This window comes from Palaemon carinicauda, chromosome 15 (genome assembly GCF_036898095.1).
Source record: "Palaemon carinicauda isolate YSFRI2023 chromosome 15, ASM3689809v2, whole genome shotgun sequence".
NCBI lineage: Eukaryota > Metazoa > Arthropoda > Malacostraca > Decapoda > Palaemonidae > Palaemon > Palaemon carinicauda.
The window spans coordinates 62,979,979-63,003,161 of NC_090739.1; the positions used below are offsets into that span (position 1 = coordinate 62,979,979).

General features: G+C 32.5%; 1 protein-coding gene across 2 annotated transcripts in view; it reads right to left on the bottom strand.

The window, feature by feature from the left end:
- Ttd14 (TRPL translocation defect 14) overlaps positions 1-23,183 on the bottom strand; it is a 215,909-nt gene that overhangs the window by 156,832 nt on the left and 35,894 nt on the right. The window contains exon 2 of one of the 2 annotated variants that reach the window (XM_068388444.1): positions 15,659-15,726. The exons of the other annotated variant lie outside the window; for it this stretch is intronic. Within the exon in view, the coding sequence (XP_068244545.1) occupies positions 15,659-15,726 (68 nt within the window). The remainder of the gene's footprint in view (positions 1-15,658; positions 15,727-23,183) is intronic. 2 annotated transcript variants of the gene reach the window in all.

Here is a 23,183-nt window from a genome sequence, read left to right on the forward strand (position 1 = left end):
TTTACTTATGATAGGATCATTTGCAAAATTGCAACTGGCATCAGAGGAAATCTAGTGTATTAATGTCAACGTACGACTAGCAGGCGGCTCCAGACCTTTCTCTGTCTCTTTGTGTGTAAATATAAGTATGCACAAAAAATATACTTATATATGATAAAAGATAACACTTAATATATCATATTAATATTATCATTATTATTATTATCATTATTATTATTATTATTATTATTATTATTATTATTATTATTATTATTATTACTAGCCAAGCTACAACCATATGCTCAAGGGCTCCAACAGGAAAAAATAGCCCAATGAGGAAAGGAAATGAGGAAATAAACGATGAGAAAAAATTAACAACAAAATATTTTAAAAACAGTAACAATATCAAACCAGATAAGCCATATATCAACTATTAAAAAAACTCATAACAGCCTGTACAATATAACATCATTTCCTGCAAGTTTGAACTTTTAAGTTATACCGATTCAACTACCCGATTAGGAAGATCATTCCACAACTTGGTCGGTCACAGCTGGAATAAAACTTCTAGAATACTGTATAGTATTGAGCCTCATGATGGAGAAAGCCTGGCTATTAGAATTAACTGCCTGCCTATTATTACGAACAAGATGGAACTGTCCAGGAAGATCTGAATGTAAAGGATGGACAGAATTATGAAAAATTGAACGACGGTGACAGATATTAATATCTAGATCAGGAATAAGAAATTTAATAGACCGTAATATCTTATCCAACAAATTAAGATGAGAATCAGCAGCTGAAGACCAGACAGGAGAACAATACTCGAAACAAGCTAGAATGAATCAAAACACTTCAGAAGAGATTGATCACCGAAACTATTAAAAATCTTTCCCAATAAGCCAATTTTCTGTGCAATTGAAGAAGACACATATAATGTGTTTCTCAAAAGTATGTATATATATATATATATATATATATATATATATATATATATACAGTATATATATATATATATATATATATAGATAGATAGATAGATAGATATATACAGTATATATAGATATATATATATATATATATATATATATATATATAGATATATATATATATATATATATATATATATATATATATATATATATATGCGTGTGTGTATGGGTATATAGATATATTTTATATAACCACATTCATTATAATGTGTGTATTTTGTATGTGTATACATACCTATAGGTATATGTTTGTGTGTGTGTATATATATATAATTTAAATATATATTCACACAGACAGATATAAAGAAGTTACTTCTGTTCAACAATAGAACTGTCTGTTAATCGAAATATACTCGCCCTCCAGCCTCCACCAGAGAAACAGAGAATCCAAATTTCCATTTACTCATCCACTTGAGACACTGACTAACCCCTTCTCTTATATCACAGCATTCACCCCCTTCCCCAACAATCCCCTCTTCCTCATCCCCCTTCCCCAACAATCCCCTCTTCCCCTGACATTCCCTCCCTTGTCCCCTTCTCTCGGCCCAGAAAGTTCCCCTTTCATTGGCAGGGCTCCTCGCTACTGCCGAAGACCACCAAGATATGAATATGACAGCAGGGCTATTGACGTTCTAAATTTAGAGAGAGAGAGAGAGAGAGAGAGAGAGAGAGAGAGAGAGAGAGAGAGAGAGAGAGAGAGAGAGAGAGAGATTTTGCAGTCAATTTGGACAGGGGCCTCTACGGCATGACGTAGTCGCAGAGATCTACCGCTCATTATTCCTCCCAAGGGTAGGGAGCAACTGACGATGGACAATATTAAAAATGTATATTAACACCACCATTTGGAGCAGATAAAGATTTGATAACACAATTTAAAATTATTTACTTTTAACACACGATATATATATATACACACACATATATATATATATATATATATATATATATATATATATATATATACACACACACTGTATATTTCATCCGGCCGTAAAAGTCTCACGATGAACTTAATTGAACGTGTGAAAAAAAACTATAATGAATCCAAAACTATTTAAACAAAGACAAAAATTAAAAGTATGAAAACACTCAATGTTGCAAATAAAAAATGTGCAAACGCCGGAACCCTTAACGCAAGATGCTTGGCTGGTGGCTGACGCCAGCAAGTTTCATGCTGAGCTGGCAGCTAAGAGCAAGCTCTGGGGGCTGACGCGACAAAATGTCGCTTGGGGAGCTACGGGAACCTGACGCGACGAGATGAGAGAAATTTACAAGAGGGAAGAAAATCTGTCAAATTAACACAATTCTTTAAGGATTTGTGACTGTGATGTTTTGTCAACAGCACCTTGACACTGCAACTGTTGCTGAATAGTTCAAATGGTAGAAATGTGATGATGAAAAGAAGTGAATATGAGATGCTTGAGATTAAATAGTTTAAGGTATATGCAACTGTGTACTCTAAAAATAATAATAATAAAAAAAAATAATAATAATAATAATAATATTAATAATTAAAGTAAACAACATCAACACCACCAATAACAATAGCAACTTAAAAATAATAATGTTCAATCATAGCGAAAAAAAAAAATATAAAACATTTTGCTCAGCAACAACTTATAATAAAAGAACAATAAGGACAATGGGGAAGGTTATGTACATAAAACAGATGAGACGAGACAAGGGTAAATAGATACCGGAGGAGCCTTTCTTATAATAGTCAACCAGACAACATAATAAATAAATAGATACCATCCTTACGTGGCATTGACCATAGCTACCCTCCTCGACCACAGAGAGAGAGAGAGAGAGAGGGGGGAGGGGAGGCCATATTGATATATTTTCCACGAGATCTATTCGACATTAAAAATACATATGCATTGGCCTAAACATATATATATATATATATATATATATATATTAATTATATTCATATGTATATGATAATAACACATACACATACATATATATATATATATATATATATATATATAAATATATATGTAAATAAATTACATTATATATATATAAATAAATTATATATATATACATATATATATATATATATATATATATATATATATTCATATTCATAGGCACCTAGGTCTTTATGTATGTAATACACGGCAACGTAACTGGCAAAAAAATAATGCCATACAAAATACGAGACGTGGCCGTAACTACAGTCAGTATCTGCAGGTCAGACCTCCAAGGGTCAGACGACAGAGAGTTTCTTATCGACGCAAAAGCTTAAAACTGAAACGGCTTTAATTATCTCATCTCCCAAGCGATCATTATCCGTTATCTTTACGGTCGGATTTTATTAATGACAGGGTGCATTAACGGCCACATAATTTATGGGAACGATTCACTTCAAAAACACATGAATTATAACTTTAGCGGGTGGTGGTGGGGATGGTTTCCATTATGCAGTTAGGAGCAATCTTTTATATTCTAAATTATTATTCAAATATACACACGTCAATATATATATATATATATATATATATATATATATATATATATATATATATATAGATGACTACATTGCGTGCAAACACATTAGCGTATACTACAGACAAATACATTTATGTACATGCAAACACAGCATAACAAGACACTTATATAGCCCAGTCAAATGGGGTCAATTGGTAAGTGAGACCACAACCCCTCACAAACAAAGCTAAAGTCCGAGAAATTAAACCAGAGAGGAAATCTTTGAGTGCACCAAGAGTACTCCAAAAGGCATCAAGGTCTGCCCCTTCTAAATTAAGAGAAACGCCAACAGTCCGCCATAATTATTATCCTGAAGGCTCTTGCCCATCGCCAAGGTTGTGCTCAGTTGCCTGAGAGAGAGAGAGAGAGAGAGAGAGAGAGAGAGAGAGAGATCTGGTCATCGACAATATCAGCAGGGTGCAGAAAATATTGACCTTGTACTCAAATACCCAGACATTTTGTTCCCCTTAAATTGCCAAGATCTCAGCATAACATAAAAATCAAAATACGAATAGACTTATAAAACAACACGCGTGAACTAAACACCAAGGTCAAGGATAAGTGAATATAATCGTTGAGCAATGAAGCATTTGTGCACTAGGTTGTTAATATCTAATTTATTTATGCAAGTACTTACTTCCTTTTAAAAAAAGAAAGTTACACACATTATACATTTTCCGTTGGGAAATGTACAATATTCGAGGTTACTGATGCATTTTCTACATTCTACATTTTCCTTTCAATCCACATCATTAAGTTTTAAAGTACTGTGGATGTTTTTCTTCTTCAATATTCCATTATTTTAAAAGAATGTTTTTTTTATGCTAAGTGGACAATTGAATACTAAATTGCTGTACCTTTGCGTCATGTGACATAGGCCTATTGGGACAAGAACATTACACACGGCATTATAAAAAGAAGGACTTTCTTTTACGTGCAAGTACGATCACTTCCTTACCCTTCAACCAAATCTTCCATTCACCCAAAAATTAATATAACAAAGGTAACAATAACAAAAATAACAGCGACTTTAATAAATTCAAATCTCCAATAATGATAACAAAGCGACTCTGAACCAAAACAATTGATAAAAGCAAAACGGGGCCACATTTTTTCCTGCCACCAGACCTTGAAGGGGATTACCTCTTCGCCACTAAAGAAAGTAGGTCAAAACTATGATAAACTAAAAACCAATGGAACAAGTGTTTTAGGTTTCTTCGTTCTCACGTCTCAGACGTCGACTACAGTGTGTGTGTGTGTGTGTGTGTGTATACTATAAGAGCAAAAGAATGTGCCGAGTAATTTGGTGGATGACACAAGATTAAAAGGTGTTAATGTTATTTATAGAATGTTTTTGAGATTGGCTGTATGTTACAGCTCTGCTAAGATGACTGAATCGCTGACTAGGTTGTGGATGTTACATCTGCATGAGAGAAAGGTTCGAAAGGAGTAACAAAGCATAAATACCATTCGCTATATCAGAGGAAAAAAAGAATATAGGACTAAGTATCACAAGGGTATAATATGTACTACTAAATACACTATATCCAAAAAGATTTTAGGTAAGATTTTGATTGATCCGAGACATAACACTGAATGAAAAGATTAAAGCAGTATGGAATCCAAAAGAAAAAGAGGCGGTATCATCGAGTGTAGGCTACCGAAAGTTGTTCAAGAATCTAAAGGGAAAAAAAAAGGATAAATAAGTTGTATAGTTTGAACTAGAGATTGCTTCAGTTGTAACTTCTAAAATGATTAGCGGTATGGTATGTAAAGCAATTTGAGTGGATGTAGGTATTTTCATGCTGAAAGTGGAACTTGCGTTAGAATATGCACAGGTTTGTTGTGCAAGTCCGCCTATTCCAAGAGATGCCCAAGTGGTATTGGACGGTCGGAAAAGGGTTGTGATGGAGTGCCTATAATGCCGTGCTAGTAGGTGAACGTGAAGAGAAGTTGCAAAGGATGGTAGAAGACCCCTGCGCGTGTTTGTGATAAAATCGGGTTAAACTGAGGATGTTCTTTTAAGAAAGTTGGTGATAGGCCTGAGAGATATGAACAAAGAGAAATAGAGAAAGAAATAGATAGGATATATCAACCGAACGACTATTCACAGCGGCTGCCAGATAAGGCAGCCCTTTTTCTTACCAACAAAGCCCGTAAAAAGAGACATTATCTCGTCAGATAGGGTTCATCGTGAACGGCTTATCTATGGATCAGTAGTTTTACAAGACAGTGAATTTGAATATCAGTTTTTTATTATCAAACTAAGATACCGACAGTGACGCAAAAGGACGCACAAAATTTACGTCCATGTTAAGGGTTGAATGTTAATGACTTGTATTGTTCTATCTGTGAACCACCACTTGCTAGGGGAATCTCTCTCTCTCTCTCTCTCTCTCTCTCTCTCTCTCGTTTACCATATATATATATATATATATATGTATGTATACACACACATTTTCATTTATGAAAACCTAAACAAATACGCAAACTTTATATATTTACATATAAACATATAGTGTGTTATATTTATATATATATATATATATATATACATATATAATGCGTATTATATATATACAGTATATATCTATATATATTATAAACACATTTTCATTTATGCACACATAAAAATATGTAAACACATATATATATATATATATATAATGCGTATTATATATATACAGTATATATCTATATATATATTATAAACACATTTTCATTTATGCTCACATATACAAATATGTAAACTTTATATATATATATATATATATATACACACATATATATATATATACATATATATATATACATATATATATGTACATATATATATATATATATACATTTTCATTTATGAAACCATTTACAAGTACGTAAACTTTATATATCTATATATAAACATGTATATATATATATATATATATATTATACACACATTTTCATTTATGCAAACATATACAAGTATGTAAACTTTATAACATATATATATATGTATGTATATATATATATATATATATTCATATATATATGTATATATACACACACACATATATATATATATAGAGAGAGAGAGAGAGAGAGAGAGAGAGAGAGAAATATGATTCACTGCCATATCCAGACAGCGTAATCAATGAGACGAATCGTTAAACCCAAGACATGCTGAAAAGTCTCAAACGAAGACGCCTCTGAGAGAGAGAGAGAGAGAGAGAGAGAGAGACGCCAGTCGAAAATGGCGCCATTATTCAAAACCACAAGATAACTTTTAATCAACTGAAGCGCGCTTTCGATGTGGCACGCGCACATGCGCTGAATTTAATGGCAATATACGGGTACGCTAATGTACGGTTTCGTTGTGAGGTTACAGCTTATCTAAGGCAAGAAATTACTTTTTATTTCTTTTTGTTATTATTTCCTTTCATTATAGTAACTTTAACAAATAATACTAAAACTAATATATTATGATTAAAAAATAAAAGTGGTAGGCCCTTAATAATTTTGAAAGAAATCTCCAACAAAAAAAGGAAAAATCTATAATAAATCACTTAAGAAAATAAAATTCTTAATAATATGGTAATTAATGGAAATTTGGATTTAAATGTCGGATGAAAATGAGGACTTTCCATCTATCACAAAATTATCAAATTCGCCTTATCTTTGATCTTCATAGTCTAAATAATTATAACTTTGTTTTTGTGTTTTCTCTTTAGCAAATTCGTTTTCAATTCTCCAAAAAGATCTACAGGGCCCAAAAAGAGCACAGAACAGAGGCATTGGGACAAAAATATTTCAGTGTCTAACTGTTTCAGTTGGTTGGTCCTACTCAAAAGGACCACACGAGGTCTATTGCTTCAATAACATATCGCCACTTACGCAAATGGGTCACTTAACTTAAACCAACCACCATCTATATCACAATGTGATTAAACTCAAATCATACTTCTTCATATTAAATCTGTCTGTTTTAAATGAAAACAATACTACTTTGAATGAAAATTCCAGTCAAAATAGACATATTGGATTAAACTTCGTAATAGTTTTTTAGTCTACATATGAAATATTTGTTTGGACGTTACGTTTTTTTTTTTAATATTTCATTAATGATTATTTATTTTTCATATTGTTTATTTATTTCCTTATTTCCTCTCCTCACTGGGCTATTTTTCCTTGTTGGAGCCCTTTGGCTTATAGCCTCCTGCTTTTCCAACAAGGGTTGTAGATTAGCTGATAATGATAATAATAATAATAATAATAATAATAATAATAATAATAATAATCAGGACTGATATCTAAGCCTAAAGCAAAATAATCACAGCATTCCCGCTAGAAGATATTCAGGTAATATAATTTCTCTTGATTATCATGTATTTTGATACGAAATTTAGAGCTGATAATGCAGCTGTATTGTTACTTAATGAAATACAAGATAAAAAAAAGGGATACATTCTTTAAAAATTCACTATAACAAAATATAGTTGCCCAACCATTCTATATTCTTCCAAATTATGAATTAAAAAAATATATATATATATATATATATATATAGTTAATTTGATAATAATGAATAGTGACCTATCTAATTTTTCAATAAGTTGCATATAATCATTGAATCCTTTTAAGTATATATATATAGGCATTTAGTCAATTAATCATTTTAAGCATTGAATCCTTTTAATTAAGCACATGTTTCATATAATCAATGAATCCTTATAAGCATAAATTTATATTTCTTATAATCATTGAATGCTTTTAAGCATATGTTGCATAAAATCAATGAATCCTTATAAGCATATATTGCATATTATCATTAAATCCTTTTAAGCAATAACAAAAATATACAAAAAAATCAACACGATTTCAAGGGATTAAAGTCTCGAGTCTGAGCGAAGATGCGAGACTTCGTCTAGACGTTTAAAGAGAGAGAGAGAGAGAGAGAGAGAGAGAGAGAGATCCATGTCCATGATTTGAGCGATGGGGAGAGGATCATCTGAGTGAGCGAAGGCGCCAAAGTAAATAAAGAGTCCTTTGGGTTGTTGCTGTCTTCGTTCTAAGTATTGAATAAACTGTTTATTTTATGCAGTTATTTATATATAAATTTAATTTATGTTTCAAACTAATATTGTTTTTTCTTTATGGAAATATTTGCTGATGTTTAATGAATGAGTGATATATATATATATATATATATATAATATATATATATATATATATAGATATATAGATATATATAGATATATATAGATATATACATATATATACATATATATACATATATATGCATATATATATCTTATATATATACATATATATCATATATATACATATATACAATATACATATATATACACATATACATATGTATAGATGCATTATATGGATGCATGTACGTATGTATCCATTCATATACATATATAAATTCATATATGTGTATATCATATAATGTGTATAATGTGTATGTGTATGTATATATATATATATATATATATATTACAATCCCTGAGAGGAAAGCAAAGAAAGTGAAAAAAAGTTATCTTCCCGATACTGGCGTTAAATAACTCTCAACAACTTCCAGGAGAACCCTTCGAAATCTTACGTACATTTAACGAAATGTTTGCCATACGAAAGTTCCAGAGCCCCACTCAAGTCACTTACATTGAATTAGCCACCAGTTAATTGTAATTACTGCTTTACTTTTACAATGCAAAAAGGGACTGAAAGTCTTTCAGCCGATATCTGGATTGGCATTCCCTTAGAGTAACATCTGTACGCAACTTGAGAAGCCAGTAATATTTATATTTCTATAATTAACAACAATACGACCCATCAAGCATCTGGTTTTACTATAACCTAATAACCAATTTTTCAAAGCAATTGTTATTGTTATTGTAGTAGTAGTAGTAGTAGTAGTAGTAGTAGTAGTAGTAGTAGTAGTAGTAGTAGTAGTAGAATCTTCCGTTCCATAAGAAAGCAAATTTCCTTCAATAATTTAGGTGTCTAAAGTTTTGTGTTAGATGGCTTCAGGGAGATGTTTTAGGATTAGATTTGTGGTCAGCGCATGTTTGCACTCATCTACTATTATTATACTATGATATAAAGGATATTAAAAATATGAAAGCTATCCGTAATTTCAGTACGAGGCATGTAAGAGGGGGGGGGAAGGTTAGCAGGATCAGCTGACAGATAACCTTGTGACGCTTCTGTATGGCTGCTGATTTCGTAATAAACATTTGTGGAATAAAAGATGTAACAAAGAGAGAGAGAGAGAGAGAGAGAGAGAGAGAGAGAGAGAGAGTATAATTCTCCATCCATTATAAGATTAATCTGTATGAATACAGTAGCGTAGTCAATGGTAAAATTTATGATTGCATAAGAGTTGATTGAAACAGTTCGTCATGACCGAAGGTAATTTCAAACCATTCATCAGACTTTTTCACAAACAAAACAACGGAATTTCAAATATTGTGTTGACTATCCGGATATCATAGTTGATACACAGTAGAAATAAATTAATTTTCACTATATATGTATGTATATATATATATATATATATATATATTTCATTATACAAAATATACACACACACGTCGCTACTTTTATACCGCAAACAACATCTGCATGAGAGAGAGAGAGAGAGAGAGAGAGAGAGAGAGAATTAAGATGGTTCAAGTCACGGTCGAAACAGATAAGGAAGGACTCGTCTGAAAAAAGGCTATTAAAATCATAAAATTCGAAATCAGTATTCACCACCATATTTCAGAACCTCATTAGAGATAGGTCTTCCTAATGGCTTAATTACAATGTCATTAATGTCTTCAAACTTCCTAATTTAATAGATCATAATGTCCTCGTGATCTTGATTTAATTTTGAATAAGATATTGACGATATAAAGTCAGATTTTCTAAAAATAGCCAATAATTCGTTTATCTAATTGGAAAATTGTGGTACCCTCACTAGGAGAAAAAAACCCATAGCCTGAAAGAAAATTATAGACTACTCCAAAGCCTAGACGAAGAGGGAAAAATCACCAGATAAAACCAGATAGTGGTGACTTAATCATATCACAAATGTGAGAAACGGTTTCACGACGGGTGTCACTGGGCTCCAAGAATAGCGGTAAATACTTCAAATTCAAATCAGTAAAACAAATTATGAGAGAGAGAGAGAGAGAGAGAGAGAGAGAGAGAGAGAGAGAATCCCATTGTGGTTCGACCATTTTTTTTTTTGACACTGCTGTAGATTCTTTCTGAGAATCCTATCAATATTTTACATCAAATTCCTTCGATACAATGTATTATCATCACGTGCAGACAAACAAAAAGAATGACAAATCACTTTATCAGTTCACACGCTGATAACGAAACGAAGAGAAGACGCAGAAGAGACGCGAGACATACGCATCACAAGGCACCCCGTGTGTGTGTCAGGAATCGAGGTGCCCAGACCGGTTTCGTCACCATAATTATGAACTGCCAACACGTGGAGTTTTCAACTCTTTAATAACATATCATCAGTAAATTAACACACTTACAATTAGGGTTTCACTGTTATTAACAGAACCTGATAAGCGAGGACACGTTAATAAGGAACAAGCTTAAATGACTGATGATTATAAAAACTATGTATTTAGAGCAGTGGCAATATATCTAAAATGATAAATTCCACGTTGCTGATAAAACGCATTATGATGCTTATTATCTTATCAACTTATCAAACCCTCAATGGGATTTTATCAATGACTTTTCCCCCTTTGACGGTGATAAGCATTTGCCGGTAGTACAAGATTAGATCACATAGAGGTGCCGGGTCCTAAATATGCATTGCTATGTACCCAATACGCCTTGCTGACATCTCAATACGCAGTGATGTCTTCCTCTTATGCATCTACGCGCCGAATACGCTTTGCCAAGTACAAACATCCAACGCAAAGTACCTAATCATACGATGTTCTGTCCTCTATAATTTTCCAGAGTCCCAATGTAATTCATAATTCATACACACACACACACACACACACACATATATATATATATATATAAATATATATATATATATATATATATATGTGTGTGTGTGTGTTTGTGTGTGTGTGTCACCAGAACTGCCATGGCTGGGGATTCCTAATCTCGGCGTCAGTGAGTAAACTAGTGATTCTTGAGAACTACCTCCGTTACTATCTTTGTAAAAAGCGAAGGGACGCAGGCAGGCACCAAGGAAATCCCCACCATGTGTTATCGAAAGGAAGTTCAGTCATACATAAGATAAAAGATTTTCCACTTTTACTTGGTGAAACATAAAACAAAAGCTTCATCCTTAAAATATCTCAGAACTATTTTTTTCACAACACGGCTGAATTCAAAACCCTAAGTTTAACAATATTCAGGCCAATTTGAAAAAAAAAATTAATTGCACATGAACTTCGTCATTTATTCTTTTATTACAAAGAACTTGAAAAAAATTTATTTCTTGGTAAATATTTTATCTACTGTATGTGTAAACTTGAAGACAAAAGTATTTTAATATTTGGTCAAAATAATAAATGCGTTCTCTTTTCATTGAATATTCATATAGCATCTTTAATAAAGTAAGTCTTTATGTTTTAATTGAGGTTTACATTTTTGGGGATTACTTTAATAACAAGGGAGACTTAGGGTTAAAAACAAAACAATTTTACGGATTTGGATCCAATGAAGTACTCATAAAATCTCATGAAAATTGTCGTGTAATCAAACTCTCCAATTGGATTTACATACCTAGTAAAAATAAAGTAACAACATTTAATCAGACAAGCTATGAATAAATGTATGCTATAAATGTATTTAGAAACATCCATTAATCGACTAAACATCCATTAGAATGTGTATCGAACGTCTATAACATGAACCCGTATAAAAGTTGTTTCATACTTCGTATCAAAAGAGGGGAAAAATTGCCGATAGATCTTATCTGAAGAATGAAAACATTTGAAAAATAAAAACAAAGAATTACAATACGAAAACTTAAACACTTCCTGTAAATATAAATAGAATTAATTCAGGATAATAACAAGGAGAAACTATGTTAATCAGATATAATATTGAAAGAGGAAAACATGAGAATGAGTGAACTTGATCCCAGCGTTTGTTTACTGGAAGCGTTCGCTTCCTCGAACCTGACATGGCCGTGCCGTCTTTCGAAAGCAAAACCGGTTCTTTAATGGAGTTTTCGGGGGGAAGATGACCACAAAAGAAGCCTAAAGGGACTCGTTTGGCTCAATCAGTAGTAGTAGTAGTAGTAGTAGTAGTAGTAGTAGTAGTAGTAGTAGTAGTAATCATTATTAGTAGCATTCTACATCAAAGTAAGAATAGTAAATCGTTAAAAAAATGGCATAATAATATATGAAAGGAAATAAATAATTTTACTCTAAATGATTATTAGCTAAAAAAAAGTTAATAAACTGATTTAATAATAATAATAATAATAACAATAACAATAACAACAACAACAACAACAACAACAATAATAATAATAATCACATTTCAAATAAACAAACCGAAAAATGATTCAAGTCACACCACGCAAAGAATTAGTAAATTCCGGTTTATACAGCAAGAAACCGAAATGAGCTGCTACAAGTAACACAAAAAATCATTAATATGCATTACTAGTTAAAGTGGGTTCGTACATTTGTGCACGTATATCCGGTCAGTGTGTGATCAATGCACTGGTGGATAAGAGATATCTTCATTTACCAATCCATATACATATGTGTGTGTGTATATATATATATATATATATATATTTGGATAAGAGATATCTTTATCTAACAATCCATACAATATATGTATATATATATGTATAAATTATATATATATATATATATATATAGATAGATAGATAGAAAGATAGATAGATAGATAGATATCAGCCGTAGCTAGTCCACTGCAGGGCAAATGCCTAAGACATGTTTATGGTCTTTCTATGCCAGCTATTCCCCCAAAATTTCTTAGATCGTCAATCCACCCTCTTCTCTTCCTTCCCCTGCTTCGTCTGCATTATCTAGGGACCCACTCTGTTATTCTTGATGTCCATCTGTCGTCTGTCATTTTCGTTAGATGGCCTGCCCCTGTTCATTTCTTTTACTTACATGTTTAGTTTGCTCTTTTTCAATCTCTTATATAATATACATACACATCATTTATGAATACAAACACACATACTGTATATATTTATGTATGCATATACATATATATTATATATATTACATATACAGTGTGTGTGTGTATATATATATATATATATATATATAAATCATATGTCTGTTTCGACTCAAGGCTGAATCGCTTAGAGCTCATCCGAGAGAGAGAGAGAGAGAGAGAGAGAGAGAGAGAGAGAGAGAATATAATGCACAAGGAAATGAGGCCGACCTCATAAAAAAAAAAACATTCAATCTCCATTTTTTATCGACCTAGGTACGGCAGGCAAGTCAACACACACACACACATATTGCATAAAAAGATGTCCGGGCGAAAATTGCACATGCAAGGCTGCTGCGGTAAGAAGTTACCCACAGCCTTGGAAAATGGTAAAAAAAACATTCGCATGTTTCACCGCCTTTGAGATTTAATGCGAGGAAAAACATTAAAAATAGACTATAAAATGACATAAACCTAATTATTACTAATGGTTATTAAATTTGTGATTATATTAATCATTGTCACTATTATTGTCAACATTATAATTGTCGTTTTTCTTTAATGCAATGATCATTGCAGTAAGGAAATGAAGGAGTAAAATATGAACGGTCCAAATAATAAAAAAAAATAATAACAGGTCAATACTGACCTGCGCTTCGTCTTCCAAAAGGGGAGTTTTCAAAGGTCGTAAATAATACATTTTTTGGCCTTAAACGTGCCGATGGCTGGACTACTAAGATCAAGGAAATAATCTGCATAAATGTTGAATAATCGAGAGAGAGAGAGAGAGAGAGAGAGAGAGAGAGAGAGAGAGATGGAAGCCGTATTAAGAGGCCCTTTGCGTCAATAGGCGTTGGAGATGATGATGATTAATAACAATATTGGAGACCAAACTGATTAGCAGATCATTCTCTGCAAATAGGATCATCAATAAATACTAACATTACATAACATTTTGACGACGAAATCTTACAAAAAAATCATATCTATTTTTTATCATGATTAAAAATCTTACAAAAGTCCTATAGATTTTTCTCATAATGACTATCTGCAGTTCCGTAATTATCCAAACATTGAATATACGTAAGCAGATCTTCGCCTCGTTTATGCCAAAAAAAACTTTTCTTCTCAGTTACCCAATAAAGACACCACAAGGACAAGACTGGCATGTGACTCCACTACACCTCTTTCATTTTCATTGACTAGTTTATGCAAGCAATCGGAAGCAAACGCAACCGCCCCCCCCCCCCCACCCCCCACCCCGGGCGCCCATCCCTACCCCGCCCACACAGACATAGCGCAAGCAGCATCCCAATTCTCGTAAACAATGGAGGTTTCAGGTACCAGACGATGCCAGTTAAAGTAGGCGAGTTTTTCTCGGCCGTTTGAGACCAGGATGGGAATTTCGTTTTTCTTTTTTTTTTTTAACTCAAGGATGATGTGCACTCTCTCTCTCTCTCTCTCTCTCTCTCTCTCTCTCTCTATTAATGATGTCACGCTAATTTATATTACGAAATTAATCATTCGGTTTCTGCTGATCAGTCTAATGTCTCAGTTTGATATTATGTTCGGTACTATTTTAAAATACACGATATATATATATATATATATATATAATGACAATCTATGGCAAAAAGCGTGCGATGTACATTGTGCCACTGAGCAGGGGAAAGAATTAGTAAAACGAAATTTTTTACCGAGAACTTTCGTGCATTGTCACACCTCTGCTGAGCATATATATATATATATATATATACATACATATATATATACATATATATATATACATACATATATATATACATTATATATAATATATATATATATATAATATATATATATATATATATATACACATGTATATACACACACATATATACTAAATAGACATTTAAAACACATACATATACAGTATAATACAAGAGTTCCTACTCACATAATAATATCCACAAAACAATCAGGGTCAGAATTATGCAAAAAAGAAAAAAAAAAATGTTCAAATGGAGATTATCACTTACCTTCCAGCCTAAATTCTCAAAAAACGTGCAAAGTCTGGACTGGCCGGTTGTCTTTCCACCGCATGGACCTGACGAAGAAAATGTCATAATCAATAACATTGCAAAACATAAAGTTGCAATAATATAAGTAACATGAAATAATAAATAACATTAATAATATACCTGTGATGAGTAAAATTACAATAGGTTAATGTAGAACTTAAAAATTTATATATATATATATATATTATACACATATATATATAAACACATATATATACTATATATAATATATACTATATATATATACTATATATATATATATATATATATATATATAATATACACACACACACACATTAAACCATTCCCCATAACAGAGGACGGTTCTAAAGAATAATCAAACAATTCACTGTCAAATTCATCCTTTAAATGCCAAATAATGGATAACCCAACTATGAGTTAAAAATTTCAATAAGACCGGCCGTTTCGTGTGTGTGTGTGTGTAAATAAAAGCACCACACCCTACATGACTGTGCCAAAGCAGTTACCTAATCGATTAAGAAACTGGTTAATAGCACCATTAAAAAAAGTTGGATCCCAACAACATCACAAGGACGTTGACCTTGCCAATGTCTCTCGAGGTCTAAAGACTCAAGACAGGTCAAAAATAATTTGGAAATTTCACGTCAGTCTTCTGGCCCAATTTCATCAGCACATTCTGGACAGAGCTATGAAAGCAACATCGTAGTTTAACACGAAATAGAAAGCAAAAATCAATCACAGACATGGTAGTCAAATTTAAGAACACTGAAAACTCAAAACTGAGAACTCTGACAACTCAAAATTCAAAACCTTAAAAATTAAGAGCACTGATAACTTCAAAATTGAGAACGTTAAAAATTGAAAACCTTGAAAACTAAGAACGTTGAAAACTCAAAATTAAGTACACTGAAAACTAAAAATTAAGAAAACTGTAAACTCACGATTGAAAAAAAACCCAAAATTACAAAGTTGAGAACACTAAATACTTGCTATTGAAAACTTGAAACTGAAAACACTGAAAACTGAAATTTGAGAAAAAAGAAAACTAAAATTCTAGGAAAATTAAAACTCAAAATTGGCACAAATTAAAACCTAAAATTTAGAATATTGAACTCAGATAATGAGAAAAACTATAAACTGAAAATCAAAAAGACCTTTTCATCGATAAACAACTTCTATAAGACCAAACACCTCTACAATCTGCCTTAAACAAAACAGCTGCGAAGACCTTCAAAGCAGTAATCAAAAAACGGATTTGTTTACAGGAAAGAGAGAGAGAGAGAGAGAGAGAGAGAGAGAGAGATCCAACAATCTAAATTTAAAAACAACCTTTTTCATATTCCTTCTCACCGCCGCTTCTAATCTTATTCTTTCAAATTCCTTCTTTATTCTCTCTCTTCCCTCCCACGCTCTATCTATTACTATTTCCTCATGTCCTACATTTCTTCAATTCTGAACCTTAAAAGGTTTTCTTTGAATTCTGGTCTTCTCTTCCAACTTCCTCATCCCCCCTATATAATAAAGAGTAAATATTTGACTACATATATATATATATATATATATATAATTTCGGTCAGGCATAGCAGCACTGCTAGATGTATGAGTACTAGGTTTCTCCCGTCCCTAGGGTGGGGGGGGGGACTATTCATACCCTGGTGAAAAGGATTGTAGTTAGCAAGGGGGAGGGGGTGGGAAGGATTAAATATGTGCTTGTGCGTATGTGCATAATCATCTAAATATTTAGGGGGTGGGAAGGCTTGATAATGTATGCTTGTGCGTGTGTGTTTATGCCTATGTACATATGCCTCTAAACATTTAGCCTTCATTTTTGACGGGTCGCGTACAGTAGTATATCTATAATCATAATTAACATACCACTGACGGCTAAACTATGTGAATCTTCTTATGAAACGCCCATTAAATGTTACGACTTGTACCCCCCTCCCCCCCCCAAATTACCTATAACCTCCTCCCTTCCTCCCACATCACTTACAGTAGCTTCTCACTAATAGCAGAGGAGAGAACAGTACTAACAAACTAAAGATTTCTTAACTTTTGCACAACATATTTCAATCTATATATATATATATGTATATATATATATATGTATATATATATATATATATATCTTCCTCCTTAACGCCGCCCTCCCCCCCCCCCTCTCTCTGAAGAATAGGGAACAAACGCCCCTCCCCCTATTGCAAGAGAAAGGTAAGTAGCCGTGCCAAAGACTATGCTGCCCGTGAGATGCCAAATTGGCACTCAAATTAGGCATTAACGTCATAAGTAATAAGGAAACCGTGAGAGCGATCATGTGTTTTCTAGTGGGATTAAGGTTGAGTTCTAGAAAAGTCTGTGTCATTGTTATTTTAGTAACTGATTTACATGGAAAAATTGCCCGCAGTGGTTAGATTAAGATACAAGGTATAATGTTCAAGAACAGTTAAAAATAAACTTAATTCAATTAATCAGGTTAAGGAAGATATGAAACATCTTAATGAAATGCAAATCTCTCTCTCTCTCTCTCTCTCTCTCTCTTTCTCTCTCTCTCTCTCTCTCTCTCACTTTTTGAGTAGGGATACCTTAGCTTGGTAAGAGGGTTTACGTATCACCATAACCAGCAAAGCTGTACAAGTCAAGGCCACCCATAATAGGTTGGTTTCCTATGAGTGACCAGACGATAATCTCCCACCATCACCAATCCACACTGCCTTTGTTTTGTAGTGGACTAGAAAAACTTGTGTATATATATGGAGTATCAAACTTATATCATCTTCTTATATACAAGTGAAAAGAAGGGGTCACTCAACCACCTATATAGAATATTCAAACTCAAATGTATCGGAGAAACGTATCGACAAAATCCCTCCACTACTACGCACCTAGCGAAGCAGCGATTGTGTTACGTCAACACAAAGGCAAGTCTTATTTCCTGTTACACTGTGACCTTTGCATGCTGAGCATTTCAGCACTTCTTTGTTTTATGAGCTGGAGAGACTGCAAGAGGGGGGGGGGGTTGGAAGATGAAAACATGATGAAAAAACTGATTCTTTCGATTATAATGTAAATTAAAATAAAGGAAAATCAGAAATAAACTAGAAAAGCACTCTGAGAGCGCAGACCTCCACCACGGAAGCTTATTTCTCTGTGTGACCCATGTGCAAACTTGGGAGTTAAGGTTATGGTTAATTCGGTCAACCTAAACCTTAACTTTTGACCTAAGACCTTGAACATTGAATCACTTCCACGTCTCAACATAACAAATAATCCCTTAAAGTTTCACTACTCTATGAGTAAAATTGTGGCCAGGAAGCTGTTCACAAACAAATAGAGGCGAAGCAAACGAAAAGGAGCATACGATCTATTTAGGTAATGGGGAGGGGAAATAGTCATTTTTTGTTAAAAAAAAAATCATAAAAATAAGATTTTAATGAGGAAACGTTTCAAACCCACAACATATCATCAATCAACTAAAGTGTCTTAATTACTCACTAGTAATAAACTAAAGATTTCTCAAATTTAGGATAACATACCCCCATCTACGAAATAAGAAAAAAAAAAGTTTCGCAAAAAAATAAAAAAGGGAAGAGAACATTAGTAATGAACTACAGATTTCTCAACTTTTGTATAACATACCTTCATCTACGAAAAAACCATAAATTTTCTTTTTTGCAAAATAAGGAAGAGAACAGCAATAACAAACTAAAGATTTCTTAACTTTTGCACAACATACTTCCATCGATATATATATATATATATATACTGTATATATATATATACATATATATATATATATATACATATATATATATATATATATATGTATATATATACATTATATATATATATATATATGTATATATATGTATATATATATATATGTGTGTGTGTATATATATATATATATATAACAACAAAAGATTTCGCAAATAATAAGCCGGGAAGAGAACAGCGAACACCAAAGGAGATTATATGAAAGGACGTCATTAAACCGGCGAACTCTGAAGTCCAACTCCCAGACATAAAAATCTCTGGGCTTTCCAAGCATGGCACGTAGATGTAGCATCTTTAGCAATCAGCTGACGCCAACTTGCGTAAGAATGACAGGCAAACATCTATAAGTAAACAAAGATGACGCTCAGGACTTTTATCCATCCATTGAAAGAACAGAGTCCATTTTTTCCTCGAAGAACTAGACCAAAGGCACGCGCTTTTGCGCCAAACATGAGGGACGTAGGATATTAATAGCTAAGCAAATCCAGGACAACTATGGACGGCATTCTTCCTCTTGCGCAAAGGAGAAATATATTTCATTGTTTGTTTGAAATTAAATATTATTTATAAGTACGAATTATCAGTATTCGTTATTCATTGTAATGTATATTTTTCACTCAACATTAAATGGATAGGACTGTTATTTCTTATATATGTTTTTAAAGGGAAATAAAAAGTGTTTTTCAAATGGAACGTGATAATTACCATGAAAGGAATTATTAATGCATAAGTTTATTATTCGAAATATTTTCCTTCAAAATGAAAAGATGAAGTACTTAGGTCACCTCATCTAAACCAGACAGGGCAAATAGGAAAAGATAAACGCCTAGCCCAAACCCTATAGAAGCGCGTAATTCAGGGAGAACAGAAGAAATAGGAAAATTCGAAGGTTCGAGTCATGGGCCAAAAAAAATAAAAACAGTGATCACCTGAGTCACCTAGGATGAGTAGTCTCCTTGATAAGATTTTCAGATATTTTCACATCTTCCTGTGCAAGAACACAACGGGGTCACATTTGAACACACACGAATCCCCCGTTTGCTGAATTTGGCAGAATTATATCCATTACTCCCTTGAACAGTAAAATAAGTGAAATGTATATGACAAAAACATAGGCTCGTACATACATCGAGATACAGTATAAACAGATACACGGACAAACTTTCATCGGACGAGCTATCAGCCTTCAGCTGAGGTGAACCTCCTCCTCCTCCTCCTTCTTATAATTATTATTATTATTACTATTATTACTAGCCAAATTAAATCCATAGTTGGAAAAGCAAGAAACTACAAGCCCAAAGGCCCCAAGAGAGATAGCAGGCCAGTGTGAAAAGGATGTACAGAGATTACGAAAGAACTACATAAATAAATAATTGTTGTTATTTCAATATATGATATAAAACAACGTTAAAATACATCAGTCGTGAAGAATCTACAAAAACGAGACTTGTTAACCTGTTCAACATAAGAGCAATTTAAATTCTGAACTTCTACAGATTCAAACAGCAAGATTAGGAAGATCGTTTCACAATCTGGTAAAAGCTGGAATAAAAATCCTAGAGCCTTTTGATGGTAAAAAAAAAAAAAAATACTTGGAATTAACTGCACACCCAGTACTATGTACAGAATGTTACGATCTGGGCAGATCTGAATGCAAATTATGGTAAGAATTACAAAAAAAATCTTACGCAACATGCATAATTTATTACGAAGGTAGATGTTACGATTAAGGAAACTGGCAAACTTTGATGAAGGTAACTGAAGAGAAAAACAAATGCGAACTAATTGCATTTTAAATTTTAAGGTCGACGAGAAGAGAAATTGATCGGCTTTTTCTGCCACTTGAAAGAAAGGTTATCGGATAAAAGGATAAACGAGGGAGATCGAATTAGGTAATTTCAACAAATGCTGATTTTATATGTGGGTAGAGGGCGGCATGTGACCATTTCCTGTCTCATTTGCACCTCCCCTGAGAGAGAGAGAGAGAGAGAGAGAGAGAGAGAGAGAGAGAGAATTTTCACCAACCTTCCCTTCGCAGTTATTCTGGTCTGGTTTACAAACAGTGAAAACTTACCGAACACATTCAAACACTTTCAAGACCAAATGAGCAAGATTTGGCACAATCTGAGAAGGGGGCTTAAGGTTACCCACACAAGTCACCTCTCCTTTGAGGATTTGTTAGATTAGGATTCAAAATTAGCAAGTTGAAATTGCCCATTTTGAGGTTATCAGTAAAAATTTAAGTAAAATTTGCCTACTAATTTTCCCAAGCAAGAACTGTTAAAACTATAATTAAAACTGTATACAGATTTAAAAGTTAGAAGTGTGAATGAAAATGCAAAACTAATTAAAAAGTTTTAAATTGAAATGAAAATTTTTATTTGAATTAGAAGTTTGAAACGAAAATGAACATTTAAATTGAATAAAAATTTGAAACTTATATCTTGTAGGACTGAGAATAATTTCAACTCAAATTTCAATTTTAAATTTATAATATACATCTATTGCAACATTGACATTTAAATAACAAAACCTAAATAATTTCGAAGTGTCCAAATTTTGAAATTTATCTAAAATCTAAATCTATTTTAAAACTGAATTAATAAAAAAAAAGTTACACCAAAAATAAAAATTTCAATCGACATGTATACTTGGAGTCATAATTTATCTAAACCAGTTTTTCGATAAATGTATCTAAAATTATTTAAACCCTAATGATATGCATTTTAGTGATAGTTACTTGAAACTGAACACTAAAAATATTTCTTTTTAAAAAAATCAAAACATAAAAGGAATCCCCTCAAAAAATCTTTCAAATATTGTATTATAAAAAGGATTTAAAAAAATATAATCAATTATAAATAGAACATGTAGAATATCCCGTTTAAAGCAATAAACCAAATTATGACACAAAGGTCATCAATAAACCAAATTATGACACAAAGGTCATAAATAAACCAAATTATGACATAAAGGTCATCAATAAACCAAATTATGACACAAAGGTCATCAATAAGCCAAATTATGACACAGAGGTCATCAATAAGGCAAATTATGACACAAAGGTCATCAATAAGCCAAATTATGACACAAAGGTCATCAATAAGTCAAATTATGACACAAAGGTCATCAATAAGTCAAATTATGACAAAAAGGTCATCAATAAGCCAAATTATGACACAAAGGTCATCAATAAGCCAAATTATGACACAAAGGTCATCAATAAGCCAAATTATGACACAAAGGTCATCAATAAGCCAAATTATGACACAAAGGTCATCAATAAGCCAAATTATGACACAAAGGTCATCAATAAGCCAAATTATGACACAAAGGTCATCAATAAACCAAATTATGACACAAAAGTCATCACACCGAGTTTAGGTTTCCGAGCATATGTCTACGGTTAGTATTGCAATCGGATGAAAATATTTACTAAAATAATATAACGAATAATTCATAATTAGCACATGACTTTAAAGTAATTTCCTAATATAACCTGGACTATTTTATCTAATATCTTTTCCCTGTTGGAGCCCTTGGGCATATAGCATCCTGCATTTCCAAGTAGGATTGTAGCTTACCAAGTGATGATGATAATAATAATAATAATAAAAATAATAATAATAATAATAATAAAAGATTTACAATATTCCTCAATAAAGGAAATGTGAGACGTCTCAAGTTGCACAATCTTGGATATTAGCCAAGAAGGTCGTTTCTTAGA